Consider the following 24273-nt stretch of genomic DNA (forward strand, 5'->3'; position numbering starts at 1 on the left):
TGTATACATATATATGTGAATAACTTAACAATATATACTTAACTATGTGAATTTACTTAGCCATATATATATATATGTACATATATATATATAAAACAATGTGCATATACTTAACACTATGTCTGAATGTGACTGCATCATATCCCACTCCTGCCCAAAAACTCACTTCTCCTACTACAGTAACAATTTTCTGTAAATGGCAATGCTTTTACTTCCAAAGCAAGAAAACAGCTTTGTTCTCTGCTTTTCCATTCCTAAATGCCAACTGAACAAGTGCTGTTGCTCCTTCCCCTGAGAAGTCTGTCAGGCCTACCCCTTCCCTTCATCCCACCACCGTTTCCATTCGGGCCTCCCAGCTTTCTTCCGTGGGTGACCACATTAACCTTCGGATAGAGCCCTGCCCCCAATGTCCAAATCCTCGTCTCTCTCCTCCACTGACAGGATGAATTTCTCAAATTCATCAAAGTGTATCATCACCTGATTAAAATTCTTTGGCACGTCCCCACTGTCACTGAGACAAAATACAAACTTCTTAGTTTGGCAAACAAAGCCCTTAATAAATCTGATAAAAACTGAGTCTTTACTTGACTCAACTTTCACGACTCTGCCACCCTCCTCACTGCTCTAACAACACAGAACTTCTAGCAGTTTCCTGAGTGTATCACCCCCTACTTTCCTCTACACCATTTAAACAGAGAGTTTTCTGGGTCTCAAAAGTCCTGCTCTCCTACCACTTTCATTTCATTCATTCCACTCCTTCAATAAAGCACAGGAACCATCTCCTCCAGGGAGACCTTGTGGGTCCCTATTACACCTTAAGGTAGATTTGTTGTCCCTTCTTTGCGCTCCCATAGCTACCTTGTACATACCTCTCTCAGAATGCTCATCACTCTGTCTTCTGGTTTTTCATTTATTTAACCATCTTCCTGATTAGACTCTAAGCTTTTGATTTTAATTTGTTTTCACATCATCTACGACTGTGACTGCTTTATAGTAAGTACCCAATGACAATGTTAAAAGACCATACTACAGGGATGTTATTTTGCAACAGGTAGGACTAACGAGTTCGGTGGGCCTAAAGGTATTTAAAAACTGAAGAAACATTTTACTGAATGTATACTGTACCTCAAAAAATACTTTTAAGTCACTTTATACCTAGACAAACATTAGGGGACAGGAGGAAAAAGAGAAGATGGCAAATAATCCTAGCTATGATGGTATGAGGCTATTTTGATGATGTGTGTGACTTAGATGGAAAATAAGCTAAACAGGAAATAACTAATGCATGGAGTAGCTAAATATATACTATATATTAGCTGTTCCTTATTTAAACAATTTTTTAAAATATATTTTATTGATTTTTTACAGAGAGGAAGGGAGAGAGATAGAGAGCTAGAAACATCGACGAGAGAGAAACATCGATCAGCTGCCTCCTGCACATCTCCTAATTGGGATGTGCCCGCAACCCAGATACACGCCCTTGACCAAAATCGAACCCGGGACCCCTCAGTCCTCAGGCCGACGCTCTATCCACTGAGCCAAACCGGTTTCGGCTATTTAAACAATTTTAAATGAAATTAAAATTGTATTGGCTGTTGATGAAGTCAGTAAGTTTTACAAACTGCGGTTCCCTAGGAATTCTCGGTGTCCATAGCCAATCTACTTACTCAATATTTGATATGTATATTTTGTAGTATTCACTGTTATCTAAACTTTGTAATATGACTTTCTGGTAAAACTTATTTCAAGAATACCAGTCATGCTCTGTATTTGTGAAAATTGTGTGAATGGGTGTGCTACAAACCCTAACTTAAGGCATGATTTCTCACCCAAGAGTTCTATATAATGTAGCTCCATCTCATATTCCAGGAGCCTGACTTGGTGGAAGGAAAACTTTTTTTTAACACAGTTTGACATATAACCCAGCATGGGGCGTAGCTAAGCCTGGAGAAAGACCCTAATACACCACTACTGCATCCTTATTACACTTAGACAGAGGCCACCTCACTTCTTCAATTGCTTACCACCAGCCGGCTTTCTTCTTTAGGAGCCAGTCTCCCCAGGAGTTCACAAGCGAGCTGATAGCAGAGAATGCTAGCCTGACACAAGTTACACTCTATTGCTTTTTCGTCCTTCTGGCAGGTGTGGGAGCCCCCCCAGGGGGCTTGGAAGACATTGTTTATAATGGAAATTATGTCTTTTGATATGCTGTGCTCCAAGCCCATCGTGATGCCGTCATCTTGTAGCTCCATCTGAAAGATATCAATTAAAAAAAAAAAGAAGAAGGAGGAGGAGTTTGGTCCTTTTGTCCACTATTGCATTGACACACTAATGGGGGAAACTTTTCATTAATTGACAATATTAAATTATTTAAAGATGGTTAGACTTATAGACCATGAATATACACTGATTTCCATGGATTCTTCTTAATAGACTATATACATAAGACAAAGTAATGAGAATTATTTTTTAAATCATGTAGGACATTTAAAGGGCATTGTTTTCTAAAATTTATCACTCTCTGAGGTTTTACACATTTAGAAAATGCTGCTCCTTATCTAGTGTCCAGATTTTGGTTTCTAAATACCATTATCCACTAAAAGGAACCAGGGATCCTTGGAGAAATGGTTGGTTTCAGGGGTGGGGCGAGGAAAATATAAAATGAGCCTGGCATGTCTTGTCATGCCAGAAATTAAGGAATTGTTCAAAGAATGATGGACCATGTCAAAAGAACACAGGAGCCAGCTTGAAGGGGCTCCCACTAGCAAAACATGGGATAACATAAGCATCAAAATAAAAGTTAACCCACTGAAACAAATTCTAACCCACTGAATAAAATGAGAATCCATGAGTACATGAGGATATATATATATATATATATATAAAAGCCTAAGCGACTGTTATGATCGGTCAACCAAATGATCGGTCGACCGGTCGCTATGACAAGCACTGACCATCAGAGGGCATATGCTCAATGCAGAAGCTGCCCCCTGGTGGTCAGTGCACTTCCACAGCCAACCTCCTGTGGCCAGCCAACCTCCTGCGGTCCCTCCCCCAGCTGGCCAGCCCCAATCGGCCCTGATTGCTGGCCAGGCCGAGGGACCTCACATGTGCACGAATTCATGCACTGGGCCTCTAGTAAGTAGATAAACAAATAAATATATAAATGGGAGAGAAGGGAAAACTGTTCCTTCTATAGAATGCCAACTAATAATTCTTTTAAATAATGGAATCAGAAAATAATTATTTGATAACCCTCATAGTAATAACTAATTCAGGCATGAATCATCCATGGATGCTAAACTAGCAGGTAAAAGTCTGATGAGACACAGGAAATCTCATAGTCTTAAAGTATCTCTCTACAAGCTACTTATTAATTACAAGGGAAAATAACGACTTATAGTAGGGAAATCTGCAAAATTCACCTTAACCAAGTTATCACCACCAATAAGGAGACATTATCATGTCATGTGCTTTCTGATCTGATGCACTGAAATGAACACAATATCATATCTGTGGTATTAATGCCAAAAAATGCTCAACCCAAATCGATTCATAAGAAAATATGAGAGTCAAATTGAGGGGCATTCTACAAAATAACTGGACTTTTTTTAAATGTCGAGAACATAAAAGATAAACAAAGACTGAAGAACTATTCTGGTTAAGACTAATGAGGCAGGAGAAATAACCGCAATAGGCGATGCTGGATTGTGTTCTTAATCAAAAATAATTTTTTTCTTTTGTTATAAAGATGATAGTTATATCAATTTTAAAAATAAATTATTTTGTTAGTTACATAATAGTATTATAATAATATTAATTTACTGATTTGATAACTGTACTTGGTTATGGGAGAAAATGTCCTTATTTTTTTAGAGAATGCATTCTGAAATTTTAAGGATAAAGGAACATCATGCTTGCAGCTTACTCTCAAATGGTTCATTAAATTTTCATACATATATTTACAGAATAAGAGAAAAAGAAAGAACAAAATGTGTTAAATGTTAACATCTGAAAAATTTAGGGGAGAAGTATTTGGGTATTCTTTGTATTATTCTTGCAACTTTTCTGCAAATCTAAACTTATTTCAAAATTAAAAATTAAAAAGAAATGTTCTTCTGACCAAACCTCTTAAACTTCTCTTTTAAAGTTACCTTCAAAAATCAATTTATAAAATATATTAAACTCAGCCCATCACTATAGAGTTGTACCTTGCTCTTCCCCCAACAATTGCATTACCCAATATGTTCACCAAATGTGTTCAAAAGAATCAATTCTAATAAAGCTAAGATGTTTCTAAAATGCATATCCATTCTCATATGTCAATATCATTGCAGATATTTATACAAGTATTTTTTCAGGCTCTTTAGGAAATTCCCAAAGGAGTTTGAGAAATGTCTTGAGTAATGCTGCATCATTTCAGTAAGTGTGAAGATATCCAACATACACAAACAGTCACTATACAAATGCTCTCCTCATCCTTCATCTCTGAACTAAAGGAAGCTCATGCTTCAGCTACCTGCTTCAGGAGAAGATCAAACATGAGGATGAAACAATTTAGATTCATTTCATCATCTTCACAATCAAAGTCAATAGTCCTTCCTCCTGGGTGTCCAAAATTCTTGAAAGGGCTCCGAAAAGGACTACGCGTAGGACTCCGAAATGGACTCTGAAAAGGACTATGAAATGGACTCAGCATGTTGTGCTGAACTCGTCGACCAGGATCGGAGGCAACACTCACCTAGAAGAAGGAACACCAACATACATAAGTGACCTTGCAGAGGCTCAAATGGCGTATAAAATATCGAAAGGTATTTCCAGCTGCCACACTGACTTCCTTTCTTAGCCAATAGCATTAGTACCTCCAACTACTATAAATCTCAAAATACAAAAATAAGAAATAAAATTATCCAAACTTTCTGTCAGGTGAATAAAACATCAGCATTCTAAAGAATGAAGGCAGCTGTCTTTGTCACTATATTTTTCATCTCATCAAACATTTCTAATTAAACTAAATTGTCTGCATCTACCTAAAACCATAACCTAAAAAAAAAAAAATGAGAGTTTAACAGAAGTAAAAAATTGCAGGATTAGCTTTAGAAATATAAGCACAGAATGTCAGATTGACAAGACTGTTTAAAGACAAATGGCCTCTGGATATTATAATTATTAAACTATCCTGGGAAAACAATACAAGTCAAACCTGTTTACTGGTTATTCTCCATGTGCCAACCAACCCCCCATGTGCCAACACAACCCACCCAGGCTCTCATTGCCCTCCTCTTCCCTGCACCTAAGCCCAAGAATGCCAAGGACTGAGTCGTTCCTGGCTCTCTTGCTGGCTGGCTTCCCGTTGTGTTAAGTCAATGGGAGGTGCCAGCAGAAGACCTGAAGCTTAAGGAGACATAGGTAGGACTATTTCTCCCACCCTTTGCCTGCTCTGATGCTACATCTCTGGCAGCCTCTCCATCATCCCATAGCTCCTCTAGCCAGCCCTCCCTTATCATTTCAGCTCTGCATGGGCTTCAGGAACGATTTTCCCTTGTTCTTTCAGCCCTAGAGGAATAATGGTTTCCTACTGAACTGTGGGTTCACCAATAGCTCACCAACCCTTATTGCTCCCTTAACCTTTCCCATAACTCTATAGGCAGAGTTTCCATGAAAGTCCTTTCATTTGAACCATCTGGGATAAATTCTGTAGCAGGGCCCTAACTGACATGCCTGTACTTCATTTTCAAAACGTATTTTCTCTCTTAAAGATTTCTCTAATAACAAGCCAGCTCCTTGAACACCATATTTTAAAAAAAGAAGATGAGTATCCCATTAAGAATCAGAATACCTGGATATTGATAGGGTTATCTATGGCAAATCACTTCAGTTCACTTAACCTCAGGTTAAGTAGCTGTAAAATGAAAATAATGAGCTCTTCCCCAAATGCTTCACATTTCTGTGATGTCATTAATTATTAATAAAGTGCTAATGAAGTAATATAATATTAGAGATTACAGAAGAAAAAAATAAACTATAAATGGCAGCTGGTTCCTATGAGGCAGATCTTTTTAAAAGCACTGAATACAAACTGTGATCCCATGACTGTTATATTTTTTAATCCCCAGATATCAGGTGGAATGATGGGGGGCCTGTGGTATACAGTGGGAAAAATGTAATGGAGAAGCTTGACAAAGAGAAAAATTAGAACAGTCCCTGCCCACCATCAGATGCGAGTCAACCTCTCCAAACTGATCATGGTCTGGGAATGTCATTACATCAACCAAAATTCTATCAGGTCACCCACAGAAAAAGTATCAAAAACTTCCAACAAACCCTGACTGGATAGCTTAGTTGGTTGGAGCATTGTCCCATACCCCAAAAGGTTGTGAGTTCAATTCCCAGTCAGGGCACATACCTAGGTTGTGGGTTTGATACCCAGTTGGGGCATGTACTGATCAACGTTTCTCTTATTTTTCATCTCTCTCTCTCTCTCTTTCTCCCCCCTCCTCTCTCTCCGGAATCAACAAAAAACATATCCTCAGGTGAGCATAAAAAAAATTTCCAACAGTTTTCATACACTTTGGACCAGACTATATTGACTTTTCTCATCCACAAAGGTTCAAAGGAGTCAATAAAATGGGTTTAAAGGGGTTAATAAAATGGACTTAGTTGGTTCATAGTGACAGTATCACTTATGGTCACCACCAGTTGATGTTATCTTCCCAAAACACAATAAAAAAAAAAGAAAGAAAGAAAACATTCAAACTCTTCACCCTTAAAGTAAAGCAGCTATCTACTCAATAGCTGGTAAAGAATTCTTATTTGTCAGGGACCACCCCCCACCCTGCCCCCCAAAAAAGTACCCAAAAAGCGGTGTGGGTTTTTGTTTGTTTGTTTGTTTTGTTTTTTTGCTTTCATCAAAGATAAGAGATAACTAATAGGTATGTATAGGAGAAAAACTCAAAGAAAAATGAAAACTCAATAACTTAACTTATTAATTAAGGACTTAACCAAACATATATTAGATTAATGCTTTCTATTACTTATGTGCTTAAAAGGTTCCAGAGAGAGATGGAATGAAAAAGCATTTTCAGAGAAGTTTACGTGATGCTACTTTTAGACCCAATATAATCCGCAAAATCTTAATAAGACAAAAACAGTTGTGACATAATTACCCTTCGAGCTGCAAGGTTCCCTGCCAGTTCATTGACTCTTGATTTTCTTTGATTTGCCAGTTCTTTGACAGAATTAACTCCATCAGAAAACATGCTTATTAGTAGCTGAAGTGGAACCGTGATGTCTAACTCCGATAATACCTGAGGGAAAAAGGCATATATATCCCCCAAAAATATAAACTTTAAAATTCAAATAAAACTATACCTAACATTTTTATCAGTGAACTATTGAACATAAGGACGCTTAGCCTTCCACATATTCTATCAGCACAGTCATCCTCAATGTATTGTACTAAGAAAATCAATGGTACCACTGAACCCCACTCCCCACATCCAATAAATCATCAGGTTCTTTCTATTAACACTTTGAAGTGCCTCTTTCTGTGGTCCCTCCTTTCCATGCGACTGCTAATGCCTTAGCTCATCACCTTTGCCCTGAACTAGTAATAATCTGTGAGCATGTCCCCACTCCCATCTGAATGTCCCATGTGCTCTTGTTCTCTGGAGCAAGCTCAGGTATCCTGCCAAAATCAAGTTACCTCATCTGTAATGAATTTTCTGGGAATAGATGCCTCCTTCCTTTGGACAGAATTAATCCATTCTCTGCTCTGCTTTCTTAGAACTTTCTATACACCTTTATTAGAGCAAGTATCACTTTGCATTACATCTGATTATTTGATATTATCTCTCCCACTGTGAGCTCTTTGAAGAAAGGACCATTGCTTCTCCAGTTGTATCCCAGTGCCTATTACAGCGACTGACACAGAGGAGCTCTACAAATGTTTCCACATGTAATTAATAAATGAGTCCACTCCAATCACTATATTGTTCTCTCTATTTCCCAAATGCTAAGACCAGTGGCTTACATCCTCCTTCAACTGTAGCACAGCCTTCAAACCAAAGTTATGGCAAAGCCCAGTCCATAAAACATGTAAACTGTAATCGTTTCAGCCGTGGTGGGGACAGAGGTTTACAGCCCTGTCCCTAGACAGCACAGCTCAAAGGGTGTACAACTGAGTAACAACAGCTAGCCATCTTTAGAAGAATTAGCTTTCCTAAAATGAGAAGTTATCTTATTGAGATCTAACTTGGGATAAAAAGTTAAAGTTCTAGGTCCCAAAGGTGACTTTTTTTTTAATCATCTCCTTCACTCTTTGTCATTTGTGAAAAATACTGTTCCTTGGTTTAGAGCCCAGAAAGGCATCTTCACAACTTGAAAAACTTCAGGGATCACATCTTTCCATGAAACAGAAATGTGTCTGCACCCATAGCTAACCTCTACATTGGTTCTGTCCTCCTTTTTAAAAATTGCCCAAACCTCATATCAGAGATTCAACTCAATTTAGTAAACTTTTAAGAATACCCACTAAATTCAAAGCATGTCCCAGATGGTGAGAAGAAAAGATGAAGGGAGATACAAATTCAAAAATGAAAAAGATATAGCCCCGGCCCTCAAGGCATTTATAACCATGAGAAGACAAAAATTAACTGTAATGTTAGACAGAAATAGTATTCACAGAGAGAACCTGTGTGAATACTGAGGGAAGGAATAATGAATTCTGATGGGAAGATGGGAGGCAGTGAAGCAGCAGAACACAACATAGATGAGATCATTTTTGAGTTGGATTTTAAAAGAGAAGCTGGAGTTCACAAATGGAGACAGGACAGAAAGTCATTCCAGGCTGAGTGAACAGCATGAACTAGCCCTTAAATCAGTAGCTCTCAACCTTTCCAGGTAAAGGACCTACTTAATATCAAAAGTTTATCAGAATCCCACAACACAGCTAGAATACTTTTAGTATCTACTGATGGAAAGATACATAAGGACCAAAAGCTACTATGAATTTAGTGATAGTACTACATACATTTGTGTTTTATTAATAAGTCTCAACTATAGCTACATATATTTAAAGTACAATTACCTATGCATATGAATTATTCGTCTACAGATAGTCCTCAGCAAACATACAGATTATGGACTCTGCAATAACTCCCCGCCACTTCACCTGAGGATCTAAAGTTCGTAGGCTAAGAACCAGTGCCCACAATGATCCAAAGTGTCATTCACTTACATGCAGCCACAGTAAAGCTTGTTCCTGCACAGAAGAAGGGTATCCTGTGAACCGACAACTAATAAAGCCAAACATCTCTTCCATTGAAAACGGTAGAGGACAGAGCTCAATGTCAAACATTTTGCTGGAAAGCAGAGCAACAAAAGTAAATGACCAATGGGCACATAGTAGGACCTACCAGTGCGTTTCTAATATTTATTTTGGGAAGCCAAACACTTCAGATTAGTCTGTGTCCCGAACTGTTATTAGCATGTTTCATTTTACAGGAATAGCTTATGTCATTGGAATAGATATAAATAATTCATACGGTTGTTAATAGCATTAGTGTTCATACTCACATTAGATTTAATGGGAGGCATTGCATTTCTAAAGAATGAGAGTTGTTTCCCAGCATCTAAAAACATTTTCCTTTTGCACTTTTCCCACTTTATCCAAACCATAGTTATGTGTGAAAATAAGCAAATAATATGGTATATCTATTATTCCACAAGAACAAAATCTCTTCTGAACAATTCCAAACCATCTTAGCATGATTTATAGCAACTCTTTCATTTGGGCCTTCAAGTTTCTCTATAGGATTTTGTTAAAAAGTAAGCAAGATTATATAAAAGGCTTAGCACAGTGCCTAGCACACAGTACATGCTCAATAAATGTTAGATATTATAATTACAGTGACTTCATTAAACTACTTACCCACCTTAATACTTCCCTGAATTCTTTTAACTGGTTATCTGGGACTTCTGTTCTGATGGCTTCCAGCCATTCCGGCATAATACACTCCCACACAGACTGATTGATCACATTGTAGGGGATCAGACAGAGGATTCGGTTGAGACCCTCCTTCAGCTGAGTCACTGTGCTGCAAGACTTATCCCAGTATCCACCAACCTGATGGCATTCAACAGCCACAGGAGAAAAGAACAGAACGCACTTTGTTACAATTATACGCAAGCATTTCATTATATCTGAATCCTGGGCCAAGTGTTCTGAGTGAGATCTGTAAGAATCTACCATCAGGATCCATTAGTTACAAAAAAAAGAAGAAAAAAAACCCATAGTTACAATCGATCCAAATATTAATCACAACTGAATGTGAATTGTCCCACTGAAAATTCCAAAAAGGTATTCCTACCAGGAATACTATTGGAGCATTCTATTTCTAAAGTTTGACAAACCCATTACAAATATGTGCCGTTGTACCTGTACTTGAGAGAAAAACAGATTTCTATAACTATAAACTTTGGTCCTTTTGGGCTTTGATCTATCAAAAAGCCCAAAAGAACTTTCCTTATCTTCACATTCAAGTACTAAAAACCTTGTATCTGTGGGTATTAGAAAGTCATTCATATCTGAGTACTCCTGCATAAAAGTGTAAATAACTTTATCTCTTCTCCTGTTAATGTCTGTTGCCAGTTAATACAAAGGCCCCCAATCATGGGGCTCAAGTTAGAGAAGTTTTCCTTTCAATATAATCATTTCTTTGTATCTTCCAGAGTCAGATCACACCAGCCCTATGCTATTCAGAAAGAAATAATAATAGAAAACATATCTACACAGTCAAAGAATGCCAGGAAAGCCCGACCGGCGTGGCTCAGTGGTTGAGCGTTGACCTGTGAATCAGGAGATCACAGTTCAATTCCCGGTCATGGCATATGCCCAGGTTTCAGGATGGATCCCCATTGTGAGGCGTGCAGGAGGCAACCGATTAATGATTTTCTCTCATCATTGATGTTTCTATCTCTCTCTCCCTCTCCCTTCCACTCTGAAATCAATAAAAAAATATTTATTAAAAAAAAAACAATGCCAAGAAGTGGGGAATTTCCATTATGTAAAAATCCAATTTTATATGTGAGTCAGTAGGTGGCACCAAAGAAGAAGTGCATTTTGATAAATGCCCAGAACGCTCAAGTCCTGAAAATCTAACAAAAAACTACGCTTTTAGATGGTCTGTGTTCTGTTTTATTCTTAAATGTCTTATTTAAAATGAAAATTGCCTCAAGATATCCTTGAAAGAAAACACACACACACACACACACACACACACACACACTTAAAAAATACCTTGAAAAAAATTTCATAGATTGCTGCCAAAAACTGACTCTGAAAAAAAAAATTAGAAAAAACTGATTCTGGGTTAGACACAAATTATAATGTAGTCAAGAAATATGGGATCTTCTCAACCACACATCTGAAGCCTGGGATCCACTGAGGCAGCGCCAAAGGATAAACACAGGGAAATGTGACCTATAAGTCAGAGGAGAAAACAAAAAAGATTTGGCTGTTCCTAAGCTTTTTGGCATTCCAAGTAGGAGGGCAAGGATTCCACCATTCCTCTCCAGGATATATGTGAAACCACAGAAATTGCCCACAGTCACACGTTAGCCTATCCACAGACTGTAGCCCAGAAAAGGACTGAGCTCTAGCAACCTCACAGACAGGCTTTTATTTTCTGTTTCTTGATATAAAAATATCTTCAGCAATGTCAGGAAAGAATACTCCTTAAATTCTTTTTTCAATATATTTTTATTGATTTCAGAAAGGAAGGGAGAGGGAGAGAGAGATAGAAACATCAATGATGAGAGAGAATCATTGATCAGCTGCTTCTTGCATGCCCCACACCGGGAATCAAGCCCACAACCCGGGCATGTGCCATGACTGGGAATCGAACCATGACCTCCCAGTTCATAGGTCGACACAACCACTGAGCCACGCCAGCCGGACTAAATTCTTAAAGATACCTCACACATTCATCTTCCATTCGTCTCCATCCCAAACCCACATCGAAGCAGGACATCACCTAAAATGTATCCACTAAACTAATTACTCATTTAGCTGTACCGACTAAAACATGAAGACATTTTCCTCTTCTACAGACACTGATCACACTCTAACAGCTAAGGTGGTGCTTCTCCCAAAGTCCTCCTCTCCAGCCAGGCCCAAGCTATCGGCCTTCACTTACCCTGGCAAACTCCATTGGTTTGGGAAGAAGGCACATGACCATGACATCAAAGCGAACGTCACATACTGTTTTCAACCACTTGGTGACAAACTGAGGCTTCAGTTTTTCCACCAAACTTCCAACTTCATCATCCATCATGTAGGCTGTGGAGTGAAACCACTGGAACACCATGGCCACCAGCCTGGCCAAGCTTTCCGTCGGTGTGTTCTCACTGGGTGTGCAGAGGCTCACCTGGAAATAGACAAATGAGACTCTGCTTCGGCCTCCATCCATTGTTATATAATTATTCCATCCTCATTTAAAAGCAGAAAAAAAAATAGTTTTCTAAATGATGGAGGCTCACTTATCTTAGAAACTGTGTTCCTCTCTACGAGGAGAGGTGGGTTGCAACAATCATTTCCCCTTAAGCTTGCACCTTCCAATAAGACTTTTCTCCTATAAGAAATATATTACATAATCTGCACTAGGTGGATGCTTGTAGAACGTTAAGTCTACAAAGTAAAAGTTCATAAATATCTTCAGTAAAAAAAAAAATAGTTATATACATTTCAGGTCTAACATGATCAGATTTAGCTGAGAATTTCTATCAGTAATAATTCTGAAATGTTAGAGCCTCCAACTCCTAATTCACCACGTTATAAATAGACATTTTAAAACAATTAATTATTCATTCATGTGTTTATTCCGAAATAATCTTTTATTGAGCAGATTAGGATTCAAGAACATAAAAAATAAATAAAACCCTATCCTTGCCTTCAAAAAGCTCACAATAGTAGTCATCGGGTCATTAGACAATAAGTTCTAAGAACAAGACAAGTGAAATCAACAACTGAATCCCAATGTGATTTTTTTTAAAAAGACTTTTTCAAGTAACCATGTGAAAGCACAAGTGATGTATCACTATGGAGACGTAATTCACGTCTCTAATGGGCAGAAACAAAAGTCTGCTTCTCTGCAGAACTGGCAAATCCAGCTTGCTGAGGCTCTGGATTATATGTTTAATCTTTAGGGAATGAATGTTGCGGCTGAATCAGTCAATAACACAAATTCCTTGTGTTAGTTTGGCTATAATTTTTTGGCTGTTAGACAGACTTACAATAACTAAAAAAAAAAACTCCACAGAGGCTGAACTTTCAAGAAAAATGTACACAGACAATAGGATATGAATGATCTGTAAATCAATATTTCACAATATACCCTAGCTATTTTCCCATTTGTTTCCTGTCAAAAGGTGCATTTTAAACTGTCTAGAGCCAAGCACAGTAGATTTCAACACCAGGCTACTCATTAGAATCAACTAGAAAGCCTTTTAAAAGTTCCCAAGAATCTAGAGTGAAATCTGGGCATTGCCATTTTTTAAAAAATATATTTTTATTGATTTCGGAGATAGGAAGGGAGAAGGAGAAAGAGAGAGAAACATCAATGATGAGAATCATCGATCAGCTGCCTCCTGCATACCCCCTACTGGGACCAAGCCCGAAACCTGGGCATATGCCCTGACCGGGAATGGAACTGTGACCTCCTGGCTCATGGGTTGACACTCAACCTCTGAGCCACACCAGCCAGGCGGCATAGCCATTTTTTAAAAGCCTCCCCCATAAATCTAATGTGCAGCCCAGGGCTGAGTGCCACTGTCCAAGGTATAGTGTCCCATTGCCAAGGTTAATTTTTCACCATTTACTATCTAACTTCTTTAAAAAGAAAGGAGAAATCCCTCATCAATGTAATGTTAGAATGAGAAATAAGAAAGTAGAGAATAGTCAACTTCTTTTCTTACTAAGAACCATATTCCAAATTGACTGAGTAGCCGCTGGTCGTGTTTATCGTCATCCTTGTTATCAAAGTCAGCGTTCTCCAGGGAATGGTGGGAAGAGGAAAGTCCCAGTTGCCGCCTGCGATTCAGCTCATGTTCCCGCTGCTCAGCGTGGAACTCAGCTTCTTTTAATAAGCTGCCAAAGAGGAGAGATTTTGTTCTTATTTTATTTTAGAGAGAGAGATAGGGAGAGGGAGAAAGAAACATCAGTGTGAGAGAAATGTCAATCAATTGTCTCCCGTACGCAACCTGGGTATGTGACCTGTCTGGGAATTGAAGCTGTGACCGTTTGGTGTACTAGATGCCTGTCCAACCAACTGAGCCACATCAGCCAGGGCCAAGAAGAGAGATTTAAGTTAGACTATCGAAAAACACATTCCTGATGATGACCTATTCAGAGCAATTACTTCATAAACAGTTAGGCATCTTTGAAATTGGTAGGAGTTACTCCAAGAAGCCTAATTTCATTTCCTCACTGTTTTGTACACCATCCCCATTTTATAATGAGCAAACTGAAGCACCAAGAGGCTACTTCCTCCAACCAATTAGAATCAAGCAGAACTGAGGCCTTCCGGCTTCCAGTTCACCACCCATCCCACCAGAAGTCAATGCTCCCCCTGTATCTAACGTGAAGCTGTGTGGACATCAAATGTATGATGCAAGGAGAGACTGAGGAACTTGTAGCCAATGGAAAAATATTCAATATCTGTATTCAAAAACCTGAAAATGAGCAACAAAGACTCCCTTTTCAATTTGCTAAACAAGTGACAGTTTTAAAAAATAATACCTAATATTGGAAAGTACTAGCAATATCATACAGTACTGTTGGCATTATAAATTCATATACACCCTTTAAAAATCAGTTTGGTAATGTAATAAAGCCATTAAAATATTCATTTTCTTTGCCCCCATCAACCACATCTGGTCATCTACCATAAGAAAATAAAAAATATAGAAACAGCACTATACACAAAAGTATTTATCACTTATTTATAATAGTAAAAAATTCAAAACATTCTAAACATTTAATGGTGGAAAAAATCTAAATAAATAGTATGTATCCACTAAAAATTATAAATATGGAAACTACATAACAATATTGAAAAGAGCTAATAGTATATTGTTATATCAAAAAGAATTGTGGGCCAAAACCGGTTTGGCTCAGTGGATGGAGCGTCGGCCTGCGGAGTGAAGGGTCCCGGGTTCAATTCCGGTCGGGGGCATGTACCTGGGTTGCGGGCACATCCCCAGTAGGAGATGTGCAGGAGGCAGCTGATCGATGTTTCTCTCTCATCGATGTTTCTAACTCTCTATCTCTCTCCCTTCCTCTCTGTAAAAAATCAATAAAATATATTTTTAAAAAAAGAATTGTGGATATACTGTGATTACAGTTAAGAGAAATAAAACATGCATTTGAATAAAACTAGAAAAACATGTGCAGTATGGTTACTTTTTTTTCTATTTCCAGAAATCTGCGATGTTTTATTGACAAACATTTATCTCATTTCTACTGTGTCAGCCACTGGGATGAAACAGAAAAGACTGAGTGCCTATCCTTAAATCCTGGATCCTAATATTATTTCTTTACTTATTAAGAATCTTGCCTTAATGAATATTATACAAAAAGAGAACAAGTCTAGATGTTACCATTTCTAAAACTCCTTTCTTTGGCCTGTGATAGAAGAAGAAAAAGCCTGCAGGATTGGCCCCTGTCATACTGCACAGCCTCTACTTGACCCCATCACTGAATTACCCAGAGTTCTCCCCACTTCGCAGCTGTCAGTGAAGCCCACCCCTTACGCTGACTGGTGCCCCCACTTTATTCCCCCTAAGACCCAAAGCTATCCTATCGCTGTGCTCACCATTCTGGATCACAATTACGCGCTCCTGTTTTCATAGTCCCTACATGGGTAACCTGAGGGCACAGACTCCACTGTATCCCCTTCTGCCCCTCAAGTGCCTTACACATGCCTGGCATAGAACAAAAATATTTGTTGAATGAATGAATTAAAACCTCATCATGGCAACACTGTGCTGGGCTGAGGGCACTTGAGGTGGAATTGAATTTACACATCTCAATGCGAGAAGGGTGGCTCCACGCCAGGGCGGTGCTTTCAGAAGAAGCGATTAATCAACTGCCTGTTACCTGATCACGGCCTCCACAGCGCAGACCAGCTCCTCGGCGCCACATTCTCGCGTGTTGATGGGCGGAGGGGAGGTCTGGTAGAGGTGGGTCTCGGAGGCAGCCCCCACTTCGTTACTGTGGTGATTCGAGTGGCATCTTTTGCAGTAGCGAACGGGCCTGTTTCCGTGACGATCACAGCACCCTGCTGAGAAGCAGGTGACAACTGCTCTTCTCACATGGGAACTGCAGTTCTAGAGGCAAAAGGAGTGAAATCGGTTAAAATGAATCGCTGAGGTAAATGCGGCTCAGAACTGGAAGGGATGGACACTAAAGGGGCCACCGAAGGTGGAAGTGCCGCTGACTCCCCACATGCAGGTCGTCTCCGACCCACTAGGGTTCAGCCAGAGTTGAAAATGAAGGTGAGAAGTGTTTTCTATGGGTGTGGGGGGTAGAAACATTCCGCATATGAGTGGGACTGAGTTGAAAAACCCTCTGTAATGTCAACTCAATCATGGGGCTGGAGAGCTCTCTGGATTATTTTGTGTTAGTGTTTCAAGTATTTTCAGGAGAAATACTAGTATGAAGGAAAAAAATTAAAACCATGGTCCAGCGAGCACATCACAGCACATCAGCACAGAAAAGGAATGACTGTAACCCTCAGCATAAACATCAAAATTATCTGATCCACCGCTAAAGGAGCCAGTCCCCATGGCAGCTCATCTGTCCTCGCTGCCTTGAAGGACAGGAGGGAGCTGCACTAGCTCAGGTGACGGCCTGGCCCCAAGCAGGCCTTTCCTGTCAAGATCTTAAACATACATCAACTGACACCCCGGTAACATCAAAAAGCAGCAAAAAAACCCTGCCTAGCACCAGCCACCATCCATCATCTACACTCAGAAAGGCGTCAAAGGATGAAGTGACGGAATTGAGAAAAGTGGAGCAGCCTGCGATTGCCAAGTTCAGGGGCTATTGGCAGATATGCGCTGACCAGAGGCAGGAGCGAGGCAGCCTCCGCACGAAGTGATGTGAGGCGCGGCCCGGACACATCCCTGACCTCCGCCAAAACCTGTGCCCCCAGCCTGTGAGACAGGCGACCACTGCTCAACGGCTAGTGTCCAGCTTTTCGGTCTTTCAGTAGAGCTTAAAGAGATGTGAACATATAATAGCCTAAGCCATTGTGAACTCGGAGATTGGAGAACCCTCCATGACAGCTACCTCGGGAAGGCAGAAGAAGGAAGGGGGCAAGCACAGGACCTACAGCAAGACCTTGACAATGTACTGAGCTGTGGATCTGCACGACCATTTCAAAGTAAGGTTAGTTCCACCTCGATTTTAGCAAGAGGCTCTGGGTACTAGTGTGAAATTTCATTTTCTGAAAAGGATTCAGGCCAACAAATCACAAAAGCAAGTTAAAAATTGTATAATATTTTTCTCTTAATTCATAGTTTTGAAAATTATTTGTTAAACGACAGTGTGTTTCTTCTGCATGTGAAGCCCAAGTCTCCTCTGGCATTCAAGTGGCCCTGACTCCTCCAAGGGAGCTACTTTTCCTGCTTTGTGCCCTTTCTTTCTCTTTTGCACATTGAAATTCACTCTGGAAGCTTAGGAATTTTGACTGGTTTGGGGCTCTCCTGCTCACTCACCAAACCAATACCACCCCACCAGCCGTGCGGTATAGACCAGAGTACATCCGTAGTGTTTACTTCTTCCTTTTGGTGATAATCAGTCTTTGTCCCTCTGAGATTCTTACTGTTATATAAACAATAGGATGCGGATATGAGTTTAGTGGTAGTTAGTTATTTGCTATAATAAAGGCCTGAAGTTGAAGGTCTGCAATTTCCTGTCCTATTTTCTGGTCACAAATTGTTTACATTCTTCCCACATGCAAATTCCTGACTGAGGTCCAAGGTCTTCTCATCGAAATGAAGCCCAGCTGTGGATGAGGCTCTTTGGGTTTGGTTCCTCAGAGACGCATCCTTGAATCCACGCTTTGAGTCTAGACAGGCTTGTGGCTACTTCAACCAAGAGAGTAAGGCACGAGTCATATGACTCGCAAGGCCAGGTTATAAAAAGACGTGCAGCTTCCACCTGACTGTCTAGAACACTCTCTTCAGAAACGTCCTCCTCGGGACCCTTCTCAGAACTCTGCCAGGCCAAGCCCCAGGGAGAGGCAATGTGCAAGTCTCCAGCCAACAACTCTGACTAAGCCCAGCTTCAAGCCACCTCATCCCAGAGCCCAAACATATCATTTACACGCCTTTAGTCATTCCAGCCCGAAGCTATGCAAGTCTCCCCAGATGAGGCCTCCAACGTCATCAACTAGAGATAGGTTGTGGACTGTGCCCTGACCAAACCCCTGACCCACAGTATCCGTGAGCATAACCAAATGGTTGTTGTCTTATCTTGCTGCATTATGAATGAATCTTACACAGTATCTGGGTGCATCTGGGTGTACTACATATATTAGTATCTGGAATACCAACTGAAAGTCAACCTGCTTTATCACCATGTGCCACCAAGTCCAAGTAATAGCAGCAATAAAATACTTTGCCCCCAAACAACGTTTGGTTCGTCAAAGTTCTAAACAATTGCTGTGGTTCCTACTAGGTTTTAATAATATATTTACAAGCCACAGATGATCCTCAACTCATGTGGAGTCACCTATATGCATTCATTTCAAAAGTAAACTGGAGAGATTTCCCTTCAATTCAGATTCTACTGGGCATGGTTTTCGACTGTTCACCACAGACATTCGGTTTCATTCACTGCTTTAAATTTTAAACATAAATAAGTAACTCCAGGTGGACTCAAGACCAGAATTGAAATAAATCAAAGTCTATCTCTTATCTCGACAATCTTGATGCTTATTTCAAACTACTATTCAAATGTAGGAACGTGTAATGCCAAAAGTACAAACTGTGCCCAAAGCAAGCTCAAACAACTAAACTATTTTGAACTTAATGGAAGTTCTCCAAAATAATGTTCATATAAAATAAAATGTTTATCGACACACTTGTACTTGCTGCCTCACACAACCACATCAAAACTACAACTAAAAGACAAAACAGGTATCATCCAGAACCACGGGAAGGATGAATGAGTGGAAATTCTAGTAGAAGGAAAGAGAAAAGCACATTGAAACTGGTAGGAGGTGCAGAGGTGTAGAAGTGCGGAGGTAGGGAGGCGTGCGTGGAAACGGGCTGGCAACTGGGTGCGCTGTTGTCTTTTTCAATCGGGAGGGAGATACAAGCTCCCAATTGCTCTGAACTCCAGTTCCGGGTGAGACTCTGGGGACCCACGCAGGGAGAAACTGGACTGTCTGGCATCGGGACAGGAACACGAGGGCGGCTTTCTCTCAGAGGTGCTTGCAGCGATCATTGTTCTTGCATGGGGCCAGGGGACACAGAGACCCCGGGACCTCTCCAAGGCAGAGCAGACTGGCAGCCATTATGGTTTGCTCCACCCTGATGATTTCCTGAGACCCCGCCCTACCCAATTTACAACCCCACCCAAGCTGTGAGCAGAGGCTTTTGCATATGAATGGCCTGTTCTTTTGCAATCTAAAACCTAACAAACTGCTGCTGGGTCAAAGAGCACCAAACCTTCCAAAAGAAGCAGCCTGCATTGCTTCCCAGCTGGGCCTCATCTGGGCACTTCCAAACCCCAAACAAAGAGAAGGAATCTGCAGATCTCCCTGTAGCTCCTGCTGGGTGGCCTCAGGCAGTGGCTGACTTTGCACCTCGTTGGAGATCCAAGAGCCAGTGTACCCAGTGGCCAGAGTGAGACCATACCAGATTGCAACTCTTCACATCCATAAGCAACACACTCAAGGGGCAGACTCAGTGAGCACCAAAGCCCCACTGAAGCAAGTCCTTCCCCATAAGGGTATCTCCAGCACAGCAGTTCTTCCATTGTAGACACAGCTGGTCCTCACAGCCAATTGGGCTGGAGATCAATTCTTCCCAGTCATACCAACAGCAATCAAGACTTTACTACAACAAGACTGTGCACACAGCCCACAAAGGGGTGCACCAAGAGTGTCAACCTCGGGTAATTAGGGAGGCTGAGCCACTGGGCCCTATAGAACACCTAGCACACAAAGCCACTCTATCAACACAGGCAAGCAGCCAAAATGCAGAGACAAAGAAACATGTCACAAACGAAAGAAATGGAGGAAAGCAAACTACTAGATATAGAGTTCTAAATGACAGTTATAAGGTTACTCAAGAATCTTCTAGAAACCTCCAAGAAATTTAGTGAAACCCTCAAGGATATGAAAAAGGACCAACTAGAAATTAAGCATACACTGACTGAAATAAAGAATAATATACAGAGATCCAACAGCAGACTAGAGGATCCCAAGAATCAAGTCAAAGATTTGAAATACAAACAAGCAAAAAACACCTAATCGGAAAAGCAAAAAGAAAAAAGAATCCAAAAATATGAAGCTAGTGTAAGGAGCCTCTGGGACAACTTCAAGCATACCAACATCCGAATTATAGGGGTGCCAGAAGAAGAGAGAGAGCAAGATATTGAAAACCTATTTGAAGAAATAATGACAGAAAACTTCCCCTACCTGGTGAAAGTAATAGACTTACAAGTCCAGGAAGCACAAAAACAAACAAACAAGAGGAATCTAAAGAGGACCACACCAAGACACATCATAATTAAAATGCCAAGGGCAAAAGACAAAGAGAGAATATTAAAAGCAGCAAGAGAAAAACAGTTAGTTACCTGCAAGGGAGTACCCATACGACTGTCAGCTGATTTCTCAACAGAAACGATGCAGGCCAGAAGAGAGTGGCAAGAAATATTCAAAGTGATGAATAGCAAGAACCTACAACCAAGATTACTCTACCCAGCAAAGCTATCATTTAGAATTGAAGGTCAGATAAAGAGCTTCACAGATTAAAAAAAAACTAAAGGAGTTCATCACCACCAAACCAGTATTATATGAAATGCTGAAGGATATTCTTTAAGAAGGGGAAGAAGAGGAAGTAGGTAAAGATAAAAATTATGAACAACAAAGTGACAACAAATACATATCAAAAAGTGAACCTAAAAATCAAGTGAATAAAAAAATCTGCTGAACAGAATAAACTGGTGAATATAATAGAATCAGGGGCATAGAAAGGGAGTGGACTGACAATTCTCAGCGGGGAGGGGATGAGGGGGAGTGAGGGAAGAGACTGGACAAAAATCATACACCTATGGGTGAGGATAGTTGGGGGATAAGGATATGCATGGGGTGGGAACTGGGTGGAGGGGAGCTATGGGGGGAAAAAAGAGAAACAACTGTAATATTCTGAACAATAAAGATTTACTAATAAAAAATAAATAAAAAGTGAAAAAAATAAAATGTTTATCCTATCCTATATAATAAAAGCCCAGCGACTAAATGGCAGAAAGACCAGAACAACTGGTCAACCAGTCACTATGACACGCACTGACCACCAGAGGGCAGATGCTCAATACAGGAGCTGCCCCCTGGTGATCAGTGCGCTCCCACAGTGGGAGCGCCAATCAGCTGACTGGGATGAGCGGGCTGCTCCCACTGCAGCTGCTCAGCTGACTGGAATGAACGGAGCTCCCACAGCAGTTGATCCCCACACGCCACGCCCCCCACCAGTGCACAAATCCCATGCACCAGGCCTCTAGTTAAAGAATAAGTAATAAAAATGTGCTAATTTAAAGCTTATTACTAAAATATTATAAAAATAATTTTATCATATAAAGGAGGAGAGTATTAAAAAAATTGCTCAGTGTGTCAAATATATTAGGTATATACTGCCAGAGCTGGAACATGCTGATATACAAAATAAAGCTGCTTCTCATCCTAGTCTCTCCAGCTTCTAAAAGATTCTCAAAGTAAGAAATAACCTCAGGATAAAATCTAGTGAAAAGTTTGCTAACGGGTGCTGGTTGGTTTTTCTCAGTGGTTAGAGCATCAGCCCATGGACCGCAGGGTCACAGGTTTGATTCCCAATCAAGGGCAGGTACCTCAGTTACAGGCTCTGTCCCCTACCCTGGACCAGGGCATATGCAGAAGGCAACTCATTGATGTGTCTCTCTCACATCGATGTTTCTCTCTCTCTCCCCTCTCTCTCCCACCTTCCACTGTCTCTAAAAAAATCAATGGAAAAAAAATATCCTTGGGTGAGGATTAAATAAAAAATGTTTGCTGAATGACTGTATGATCCTTTGTTAAAATCTTAGAAAGATATAAGGTGATGTCCAGTTGAGCCTCTCCATTACAACACGGCTTCTAATAATTTTAAGGACAGACTGAAATGCTCAAAGTATAGAAAGAACTGTCTCAAAAATAACTATGTAGATGGCTTTAGGGGCACAGAACCCCAATAAGATTTACTGAAAATTCACAAAGTGTTAAAGCCACACTAGCAAAAAAGCACCATCAACTTAGATTACAGGGGACAGACACAGCTCCACATGAAAACAGGTCTGTGAGACCCCGCCCCCCCGTTGCCCCCCCCCCCCCCCCACACACACACACACATGCAGGAAGCAGCCTGAGAGAGTTGCTCAGCTGCCTCATGGGCCTTTTCACATGGAAAAGGAGAGATGTCTCAGAGAGTGCAGCAAGGTGCCCAGGAAGACAACAATGGATTTGGGAACTATTCCCAGAAAGCAAAACCAGATCCCACGTAAGGCACATTCATTATCCCCAGAGACAGAACTGATGTGTTCCTGGCTGGAGCTGCTACAGGCCAGTGACTGCTCCCTGCTTCCTCTTCCTCTTCTTGAACAGAAGTCTGTTGCTGCTATCGTGTCCCTATCGCACCATTGTGTGTTCGGTGTGGACAGAGCAGACATAACTTGCCTTTTTAGTTCACAGGTCTCTGGATCAAGAGAATTTGCACCCCAAGAGTTTCGTCAGTGACCAGACCAGATGCAGACCACAACACAATGCACTTTCAGCCTGAGGTCATAAATGGATAAAACTTTAAACGGCATGTAAGGTGCTGGGAATATTTTGTATTTGGAGAGAATGTAAGAATGTAATGTCCAGAAGGTGGATTGTGGTGGGTTAAATATGACCACAAATTCTTGCTGCTATAAAGGGGAGGAGTTTATTCCCCCCTCCTTGAAATGGGACTTCCTTTGACAATGAATGAAGCAGAAGTGATGCTGCGTGACTTCTGAGCTTCGGTCTCAAAAGGCCTTTCAACCTCCTCTCTTATTCTCTCAGAACGCTGCTACCACATGAACAAATCCAGCCCGGCCTCCTGGAAGATGAGACACCTAATGGGAAGAGGGAGGACTAGACACCCAGTCATCTCAACCATCCCAGCCATCCCAGCGGAACCCCCAGACAGGAGAGTGAGGTCATCTGGGACAGCTAAGCCCCAGCCTACTCACCAACCGATACAAATGCATGAGTGAGCCTCTAGGAGTTTGTCAAAAGAACCCTAGCTGAGTATAACCAAATTGCCAATCCAAGAAACTGTGATCAAATAAATGTTTATTGTTATAAGCCATTTGGCAATAGATAACTGAAACAGCCCTCCAAAGGTACTCATTCATGACTAACTCCTCAAAAGTTTAAATGACCTGTACATCGTAGGTGGAGATAGAGCTGACCAGAACCCAAGTATCTCAACCAACTAATACAAAGTTCTATATAGGACACCATACTACCTTCTCTTATACTTTCCACAACAAGTAAAAAGATGGGTATAGTTTAGGAAAACTGTCATGAAAGGCTCATGGAAATTTGAAGGTGGAATCTTTAACTAGAGATAACATTTAATTTACATATAAGTGAATATTCTCCATATACAGTTGGTCTGAGTATGTTTTAACACATATATTAGCCTATTTCCAACTCCACTTCAAAATAATAAAGATGTTTAGCATATAAGATACATCATTTACCAAAGTTAAGTTGCACATATTATACTGTCATTCAAACCTTTTGTAATTAGAAGTGCATAGCTTTTATTTCAAGTAACTTATCAAAAATATTTGTGCATAAGATGGGTGAGCAAAAGCAGAAATGGAAATAGCGACCATTCGGATATAGCAATCTTGCATGCTAAATTATTTCTTTTCCCCCTTCACAAATACAGTGACAGGTACATACTGGGAAACCAGGGTGCAGAAATGAGGCAGATGTC

General features: G+C 40.5%; 1 protein-coding gene across 1 annotated transcript in view; it reads right to left on the bottom strand.

Moving 5' to 3' along the window:
- Positions 1-24273, bottom strand: part of LOC139009254 (protein unc-79 homolog) — a 224255-nt gene that overhangs the window by 100251 nt on the left and 99731 nt on the right. Inside the window, 8 exon segments of the mRNA XM_070413424.1 lie at positions 2025-2252; positions 4520-4741; positions 7167-7307; positions 9239-9362; positions 9936-10126; positions 12198-12428; positions 13975-14146; positions 16157-16386. Of these exon segments, the coding sequence (XP_070269525.1) occupies positions 2025-2252; positions 4520-4741; positions 7167-7307; positions 9239-9362; positions 9936-10126; positions 12198-12428; positions 13975-14146; positions 16157-16386 (1539 nt within the window).

The sequence above is a fragment of the Myotis yumanensis genome, unplaced genomic scaffold (assembly GCF_028538775.1).
Source record: "Myotis yumanensis isolate MYYU_CA2020_CCGP unplaced genomic scaffold, mMyoYum1.0.hap1 SCAF_1, whole genome shotgun sequence".
Lineage (NCBI taxonomy): Eukaryota > Metazoa > Chordata > Mammalia > Chiroptera > Vespertilionidae > Myotis > Myotis yumanensis.